The 10,028-nt window shown below is 38.9% G+C and overlaps 1 protein-coding gene across 1 annotated transcript in view; it reads right to left on the bottom strand.

The window, feature by feature from the left end:
• Window positions 1-8,217: 8,217 nt before the first annotated feature.
• LOC138020007 (STAM-binding protein-like) overlaps window positions 8,218-10,028 on the bottom strand; it is a 24,647-nt gene continuing 22,836 nt past the window's right edge. Inside the window, 1 exon segment of the mRNA XM_068866994.1 lies at window positions 8,218-9,553. Coding sequence (XP_068723095.1) covers window positions 9,485-9,553 — 69 coding nt within the window. The 3' untranslated portion in view covers window positions 8,218-9,484.

The following is a 10,028-nucleotide window of genomic DNA, read 5'->3' as shown; positions in this document are numbered from 1 at the left end:
GTTTGGATAGTCACCCAGAGTTTTGCCGATGTACATCGTATATTTGAGAATGCAGTAGGTGCATCACATGAACATCAAGGAACCCTAGCTTGCATTGTGTGTAAAAACACCAAGGATTTTAAAGGGGTGAAAAACCAACTCCACGAGAAAAACTACCGCTTTAATTCATGATAAACAAGAGCGACAACCAGGTATACATCTTTACGTCTTTTGTAAATAATTATTGCTCACATCCTCATTTATTTAATTACGGCCATTATAAAAGTTACTGGTGTGGGATTATACTATATTGAATGACCCGTGCATTAAAAAACAACGGTTGTTACATCTTCTAAATTGCTCTTGATAAATAGTGAAGGTATGCAGCACTGTTCCTGTCAAGTGTAGTGTACTTGAAAGAGTTCCAGTAAACTGCAGTTTAAATCTAGTTCCAAGAAATTTTGGGAAAGCAGTAACGTGCCCTGTTCTGTCTTTTCATAAGGTTTTCAAACAGTTTTTTCTTTCCATCTCTAATGAAAAAAACACTTCAATATCTTCCAAAGCGCCATTTATGTCTTCTACATGAGAAACTAAAAAAATCTTATGCATGCACAGTATCTTCTTTAACTCAAAGCTGTTTGCTGTGTTTGTGATTTTAAAGTGAAGCATACTGGGTTTCTTTCTGGTGGTTTGACACACATATATGCGACGTTATCTTAATTTTACGTGTATTTATACTGCCAAACAGTATTGGCAAACGTTTTCTTGCTGCAGACCTATTGAAAGAGAACGTTTGTAGCTAGACAAAGAATGTACAACTATTTTGCAATCTAAGGTACCCTTGTACATCAAGATTGTTAACTTTGATTGTATTCCGATTTATATGATAAGGTCAAATAAAAAAATCTGAAAGGCACAAAATGCCAGAAGATTTTGCGAGTTAAGGCTGTTTTTAATGTTACAATTTGCACTCACTTTCTTCTCCTACACAACCATGTGACTGCAATTAGTTATACATAAAACCTTTAACTGTGCAGGCTATGGTTATAATACAAAGAACTAACTGCTTCTGTAACCCTACCCAGCTTTCCTCTGTCTTACTTGTGTCTATGCTCCTCTTAATCCTAGCTCAATGGCCAATGTCTGGTAGCTATGTCTCTGAAGATACATGGCGATTCTGTCTCCTGGACAAGAAAATGATATCCAGCACTCCAACAACTGAACTCTGACCTGCATGACTTAATCTAACTGAAACTTGTTACATTCCTGAACTGTCTGGCTATGTTGAAGAATTTAAATGAAAAAGCTAGAGATGGAAAGATGAAGAACATGTAGGTTTTAAACTTGTTTAATAGTTGGATCAGAAATGGAATCTATTGTTGGTAATGTTTTGATATGAAAAGATGAAGCAGGAATTTTCAACTCATTAACACTTGTACACTGGTCTAGTTTATAGATTTTCTCGAGAGATGGAAAATCAGTTTTTAAAAGTGCGTTTTTGAAACTGTTATGGTTCCATAGGTTTATTTAATGTTCTAAGTTTATAGGTTTATTTAATGTTGTAAGTTAAGAATACGTGTTATAAAACTGCCTGTTCTTGCAAATCTGTAAATTGCAGTTTTGTAAGCCACAGTAATTTAATTTGGCATTTATTTCCTTAAACATAATTGCAGGATGGGCTAGCCTTTGATGCATGATCAGTAGTTTTGTGAAATTTCTTTCTGCCCGTTCTAAATATATAACCTCCACTTTCCCCTTTTTGTGGGTCATTCAAGTGTCATCTGTACCTTTATTTCTCTCCTTGCCTTATAGTGATGACCATAATAGTACTGTAATTACGAAAATTGTAATTTGTAACATTTGTAATTTTAGCCAAAAAATGAAGCTGAAAAAAAAAAACCAAGACAGGCTGTATTCTACAGCACAGTGCACCAGTAACTTGAATTCCTGGTGTGCTTTTCTACACAAAGTGATGAAATAAAAATCTTAGTTACTGCAATGAGATACTACTACTTGTTTTCTTAGTTCAGTTTATGATCTTGGTGTACATAATTACTTTGGCTGGAAAAACGGCAACTGCAATTTGAGTAGCGCTCAGATCTCTTGTTTGAGACTTAACAATAATAAACTTTAAGATTGTTGTTATCACTTAAAAATTAAATTTGAGTGGCCAAGCACACCACACAATCTACAATATATGTGGCTAAACGTTGAGTCCTTTTGTGTAAGCTTATTACGATTCTTGTGGTCTGCAGTATACACTCTACAAGATGCCACCCCAAGCAGATCTTGGCTATACCAGTCAGAGGCCCAGACCTCGTTTATCTGTGATAGTGTGGTTGGATTTTTGAATGCCACCTTATTTTTTTGGCTGCTCCCACTCAAGACATGTGTATTCCACTCCCTTATGATTGACTCGATTATTCCCTTCCCCACCCCGTCTTTTCTTTCCAGTCTCCTTAACTCTTCTCTTCACCAACGGAAAAGATTGATTCCCTAGAAATAGAACTTGTCATAGATTTCCGATGAAACTTCGCACTGTGATGATAAAAATGTCAGTAATCAAAAAGGGGATCACCGTGCTCGTTTCCATGGCACGACGCTGACGAATACGACTAATTGAGCTACTTTGACAATTGCCGCACACCCCCAAAGTTGGACAAATTTAGCGCGATTTTAAAAATGTAATCTAACGGATAACACAGAGCGTGGTGTCATTCTATTGTTAATTCAAGTACGTACCCGAAAACTTTATTTGAATGCGTTTCGAAGCACTTAACGCTCCAAAATAGACTTAACATTCGTGTGGGCTGTTCGACTCGTAATGGCTCCTTCCGTACAATTTTATGAAATTACCAAAAAACTGGCCATAGATTTTAACTGATTTTTCCACTACTCCATGAGGACACCATTCCCAATATATGAAATAAAAAATGGGGTCTCCACACTCGTTCAGGTGAAAATACCTATTCCTTGACCATTTAGGCTTGGCAAGCAGAGATCTCATGCGCGCCATTTACGCAAGAAATTATCCTCAGTAGGGTTATGCAAGACAAAACCAGGGATATTTCAACACTTGCAAGAGAATCTTTTCGAAAGGATGCCACACTCTTGATTTTGAGTAGATTCAGGAATGCCTTCACAATAAAGTTCATTCCAGGTAGTGTATTTTATTTTGTAGAGAGCTTCGTCTTTGCCTGCTAATCACTTTCCAGCAATAGAATAGACGCTCCGTGAGCGTAAACTGGGTTGCCTGTGTCACGTGTTGCAAAAAAAATAGAGGGCACGAATTGGGTGGTATCAGAAACCCTTATGGGTTTCTGGTGGTATTAAAGGCGGGGAAACTGGATTTTCCCAGGAGTAACGCTGGCTGGGCAAATCCAAAAATAACAAAGAAAAAAGCCAAGGAATCCAATAGGTATTTCCTAGAATGGCCTTTTGACAAAACTTCTCGTGTGAAAATCAGTTTCATTACAGGAAGTTTGCTTACTCTCTAAAACCATGAAATTTTTCTAAAAACATGAAATAATGTCACGTGACTGGTCATTTGACTGAAAATGCAAAAATAAGCTTATTGGAAAGTATTAATTAGTTTTGCTTTCCGTTTACAACCATTTGCCTACCATCTCAACGGAAGAACGACTATTCTTTTGTTAGACAAAATAGATTTGCACTAAATTCGATTTTAAAGAGTTATCCTCTCGGCATGAACACTAGGCTGGCTTATAAAACAGGGTTTCCATGGTCTTTGGACTGGTTTTTTTTAAAGACAACTCCTTGTGTGAAGTCAGTTTCATAAAATGAAGTTCGCTTACTCTGTAAGACCATGAAATCATGTTACGTGACTGGTCATGTGACTCTGAATACCCCAAAACGTTATTTGGAAAGTTATCATTACTACAGTTTTACTTTCATTTACAAACATTTGCCTATCCTCTCGAGGGAAGAACTAACATTTTTGTGTTAAACAAGATTAATTTGCACTAAATTCTTATGTAAAAAAACAAGAAATGCTTTCTTAAAATAAAGTTTAAATCGTTATCCTCTTGGCATGAAAACGAGGCTAGATAGTGTGTGAACCCTTTTCACTTTGTTTTGAGGAGTATGAAATTGAATGAGAAATCATGTGAGTTTTTATTCTTATTGTTTTTCATAGCTTTTGAGAAAAAGGGAACTCCCTTATCTACAATCGACGAGTCTGTGACTTTACTCAAACGTTTGTAGTATGGGCTACATCGCGATGAGTCCCACACAACTTATTACAAATACTTCATGGAGCAAGGTACAAGTTTTGAAAGCTCCTAACTTTTTTAGAAGTTACGAAACAGGCATCAGTCATCACAGTCAGAATCACTGACACCATCTTGCTCCCATTGTATCTCGTTTTGATTGCAGCATGTTTCCTTCGCCATGCAAATGCAGGCCTCGGTGCAGGAAAGATCGACATTGGCGCAAGAACAGTTGGTTCGACCCTCAGTTGTTCTTGTGTTTCTTTTGACAGAACATGTATCTAAGCTCATCAGCAGTCTGCGGTCTCTTCTTTGAGGTTGATAGATGTCGCAAATGAATGCTTCGCATTTTCTGAGTGTCTCTTCATCAGCTTCTTGTTCTTGTCCAAGAAGATGAAGACTTCCCTGATGCACTTGGCCTCGAATCATTGCTTTCCATGCTTTTGTCTTACCAATCCTTGAGATTGAACTGTTGCTATCACATCTGGTGATAGCATGAAGGACAGATAAAGCAGCAAGGGCCCTGTCTCCAAGCCTCTGGCAAACATTATTAACTGATACAAAACGCATTTGATCTTTTACTCCGGTGCGGAACCACAGTTCTTTTTGCTGTAATGCAAGCAAAGTGGGCTGCACTCAAAACAAGAACGTCTGTGTCAGGTGAGTAGATGATGATTCTTGTTTCTGGACTCGCAGCGTACATAACATGAAGCAACATTCGGGTATCTGCTTCTCCATGATCGGATGTAAGATCTGTAACATTACCGTAGGAATCTCTCGTCATAGCCACACATCGCCTTCCATCCTTGAATCCTCCTGCGATGATCAGTTTGGCGTTCTCCAGGAGCCTTCCTTTGTCAAGACTGCACATAGACTTTGATATGAAGTCGCTCAGGTTCTCCTTTTTCTTGGGGATGTGCCTCTCATTGATTGCTCACCAGCTTTGATTGACATCTCAAAGTACTGGTCGAAAACGAGGTGAACGCAGTTACACTTGCGTGTGAACTGGGGCGAAGAAAAGATGCTGCAGCCAGTTCGCCAAACGTTGTTGCACCACCAGACTTCGTCATCTGTGCAACAGCTGCCATTCCATCTTCGTGTAATGTATGCTGTGTTCTCAGGAGGTGCTTGAAGTCGAGGGACGACATTGACTAGTTTCTCCATGATGTTAGCCAATTGGCACTTGGCGTTCTTTCTGAGAGTTCCAGAGTTTTGAAGCAAGCAACCGTGGATAATCTTCCTGTCGGTGTACGTTGGATCAGTGCATGGTTTGATCTGATCGGCGTAATTGCACGTTGAGAAGCTAAATATTTTAAGCAAGAGCCAATACAACGTAGATTTGATTTTACTGGTGTGGTATTTCGGCAGGCCAAACCAGCCTTCTTCAGGTACACTGAGAGTTTACATTGGATTGCTTCTATGTACATAGTAAATGGATGTTGACGTAATAGAAGCGACTGTAGTAGGTTTGGATTTGGTGTTAGCGTTATCTAAAGTGCGACGGTGTTCATTAAAACGGTCTTTTAAACTACTTTCCTCTGACCGCTGCAAAAATGCTTTCCTACATCTACCTGTTGTGGCTTTCAGACGCTCCCCTAACCTTCGAGACCTGCTGGTAACAGCTAAACTGTCCCCTAATATAACTCATTCTAATTCCGCACTTCTTTCCGGTTCTTTTCGCTGTGGCAAAAACTGCGCTACCTGTCCTTACATTTTCCATGGACTAACCAACTACACATTCGCAGCACGCTCCATTAATTCCCACATAACTTGCAAAACTAAAAACCTTATCTACATGATTCAATGTAACAGATGTCATCTACAGTACATTGGAGAAACTAAACGACGTTTAAAAGATCGTTTTAATGAACACCGCGGCACTTTAGATAACGCTAACACCAAATCCAAACCTACTACAGTCGCAGAACCTTTCCTCTCCTCTCTCCACAACATTTCTAAGGACATGCAATGAATTCCTATCGAAAAAATATTTTCCAACAGAGACTCGATCTGTAAGGCCAGGGAAGCTTTTTTAATTTCAAAAGGCAGGACAATTGATCCCAACGGTCTTGATATCCGCGAAGAAACGTATTAGATTTCAGTTTATTTATTACAGTGCCTTCCGTTATTTTTCCGTAACTACCATATTTTATTACATTTTTCCAGTATTACGTCAACATCCATTTACTATATATATATGTACATAGAAGCAATCCAATGTAAACTCTCATTGTACCTGAAGAAGGCTGGTTTGGCCAGCCGAAATATAGTACACCAGTTAAATCAAATCTACGTTGTATCGGCTCATGCTTAAAATATTTACTTTCTGAAAGTCCCATCTTGGTGGGAGAGTGCACATGGAATGGGTGACAACCAGGGAAGTAGCGTGGGATTTTGAAGGTCTCCGCACACGAAGAATGTTTCCAGGGCCGAAGGCGCTCCAAAGTAGGGGGGTCTGGGGAAATACACCCCCAGAAAATTTTGAAAATTAGGTTCTCGGAAATGCCATTTCCGACTATTTCCGACTATTTTCGAAGGACAATTCAATAAATAAATGCGAAGGAAAATGCAGTAGTTACCCATCTGCCGAGTTTTCTCTGCAGCAAGCAACAACATAAACAGGGGGTTTACAGTACAAGCGGCAAGACGTCGCAAACTGTTATAACATCATCATCATAACCTTTCTTTAAAAAATAACCGGGAACCGGGGAACTGGTGATACTGAAAACTGACACTGTGTGGGGGCTTCGAAGGGTAGAGTTTGTTTTTTTGCTTTCGTCCACTATTACGTTTCTTGCCGTTAAGGCATGGCCAAACCGGTCCACTAAACATGTTAGTGTAACATCATCCAACAATGTTGAATCGAACATGTTGTACTCGTTTGGCCACCATGTTGTATGATGTTGGAAGTTGTTGAACGAAGTTTTATTTCCATCAAACATCGTCTTCAACATCATCCAACGTTTTTTTTTTTGTTCTAAGATATGAACAACAGTGTTGCATTCGTTCGGCCATCACAACAGTGTTGCACGCGCACGTGCGCTGCGGCTATGGGTATCCATGGTGATGGTTTATTTGTTACATTTGTTTCACGCGTTGCCACGTCAGTTCAAGCTACAGAATGGTGAACAAAAGTCTTGAATGTCAGAGCGCCCTTCTTGTGTTCAAACCTCTCTGGGGCATGGCGCCAATGTATCTGCAGGATCTTTTGCAAGTCAAGACCTCGAGACGCTACTCCCTCCTCACACCCGCATGGTGCAAAGACCTTTGGAGACCGGGCATTTGTTGTTCCCGTTGTGTTTTAACTTAACACAAGCCAAGTAAACATGACCATGTAAGTTACGGAGCCGCAAAAGTAGAGACTTCCCAGAAAGACAAATTAACACACCTGTCAACAAGCTTGGAATTCCACACAATCACCGATAGCAGGAAAGCCGAAATTTCGTCATGTGAAAGAAGAATAATCAAGAATTCATCGGACAAATTTGTGTTTGGTGGTATTTTAGTTAAAAAGGAAATATAACATACATCATACTGTAATTTGTTGGAGCGGATCTTGTTTGAAGTTCGTCCTTTCTTGTTTCGCGGATTCTTGTTCCAAGCCAAGCTGGCGTGTTTCAATGAAATACGTCAAATTGAAGGAAGTACATCAGTAAAACTCTTTTTTGACCTTCAACTGGTCAAGTTTCCGGACGGTTTCTAATTTCCCATTCCCATTCGCTGGCTATTCACAATTGCCTCTGAAATGGCTTTTTTCCTTTTCCATTCGCTCGCTGAGGATGGGCTTGTTTTCTTTTAAAAGTCATGCGATTCAAGAAAAGGTCATTGCCAACTGGTGAATTCCAAAGTAAATTTTACTTGAAAAACCGATAAGGCACTCATCGCTTCGTGATTCATGCAATATTGGTTTTTTGCTAGGTTTTTCACTAGCTAGGCAATGAAGTTTTCTACAGAAGAAAGCGAAGAAAAAGATTTAGTTAAGCAGTAACCGGAAACACCAAAACGCGGACAATTCGAAAACCTTTTATTTTCACTAACCCTAAAGGCAGTAAGAATAAATAACCAGGGAGCTCCGCTTTTCCTTTTTAGCTGAATCTATATATTAGCCAAGCACAGAAAAAGAGCAATCCACGCATTTCTCATTAATTAGCTCGACGCCAGTTCAAAATACCCAACCCAAGGTCCCAACCAAATAACACATGCTAAAAAGTATAAAACATTGACACTGATGCATTTGGTATCTGTTTTGTGGAAAAACAAAGCGAAAAGGGTTCACCCACTATCTAGCCTCGTTTTCATGCCCAGAGGATAACTCTTTAAAAACCATTCGAACTTTTTATTGTAAGAATGCAATTCTTGTTTTTGTGCATACGAATTTAGTGCAAATTAATTTTGTTTGAAAAAAAAATATTCGTTCTTCCCTCAAGACGATAGGCAAATGTTTGTAAATGAAAGTAAAACTGTAGTAGTTAATACTTTCCAAATAACGGTGACTTAATTTTTTGCGTCCTACATTGTAGACACTTAGCTACGGAAAAATGGATACTTTGCACGTTATAGACGTTCAGTTTGTTGATGTTCATGTTTTGTTTTATATCTTTTGATATTTTGCTCCAATAAAATGTTAACGATACTGTATTTTTGACTCAATTTACAATGAACCCGTTTAATACGGACACCCCGTTAATGCCGGACACTGTCCATGGTCCTTTTGGTGTCCGCATTAACAGGGTTCGACTGTACATATTTATGAAAATGCTGTTGGAAAATGAAAAAACATTCCACTAGGTAAGACATGCAAATAATCTGGGTAGATAATGCTTAACATTTCTAACAGAACTTCTTTCCGGTCACCCATGATTCTAATTCATGAGCTGACACGAACTGAGTATTGCGCGTGTGGCATGTGCGTGCGCATGCTCATCTGAAAACCCTGTTTCAGCTTCCTTAAATTTTCTTGCCAAGTTCAAGGCAAGATATTCTTCGGCATCTCATGTTCAAGGTACCCTTCCGTAGAGGGCACAAGAGGAAAAGCCTAACCATTAAAGTGATCCACAATAAAGTTTATTACAAATTAAGGTAATTACTAATGGATTGCGAAGTCCAATGCCCAGCTGCGGCCTATAATTCTCTGACAATAAGCATGAAGTTCTATTCTCTTACACGTTATGGATATATTGTAAGGAACACATTTCTTTTAGGGAGGATGCCTACTGTTTTTTGTCAGGGGCGATGACATCCTGCAAGCACTGTATTATTAAAATACTTTCTATTTCCTAAATCTTAGACCTTAAATCCACTACATTAACCCTTGCAATCTTGTCCCATACAACATGTGAACTCTCCTGAAAGATAAACAGAAAGATGAAAAAAAGACATTGTAATCACCACGGCCTGCTCTTTTAATCGAAACAAAAGATCATGTAAAAAGTGTGTGCTGATCCTGCCAACCTCTCTGACCTTCTGATTTTAGTGCTACGGTCTAGAATCATTCCAAGCAAGAGTGCTTTTTGTTGCCCTGATTTGCTTTGCATCACAGCAGCCAGCACAACAAGCCCAAGCAAGCTGATAAACTACTATCATTATCATTATCATTATCGTTATCGTTATTATTATTATAACTATCATCATCATCATCATCATCATCATCATCATCATCATCATCATCTAAATTTCTGTATTCCCAGACCTACATACGCTGATTGGGAGGCACACCGTAACCAATCAACGGGTAGACTTCAAATCCTATGAAAAACTCTACTACAATATATAAATTCAACAATAAAATAAATTGCATATCTCTAAAATATATGAAATTCT

This window comes from Montipora capricornis, chromosome 10 (assembly GCF_036669925.1).
Source record: "Montipora capricornis isolate CH-2021 chromosome 10, ASM3666992v2, whole genome shotgun sequence".
NCBI classification, from domain to species: domain Eukaryota; kingdom Metazoa; phylum Cnidaria; class Anthozoa; order Scleractinia; family Acroporidae; genus Montipora; species Montipora capricornis.
Note: the sequence above shows the minus strand (reverse complement) of the source record. Positions and strands in the feature narration are given on the sequence as shown.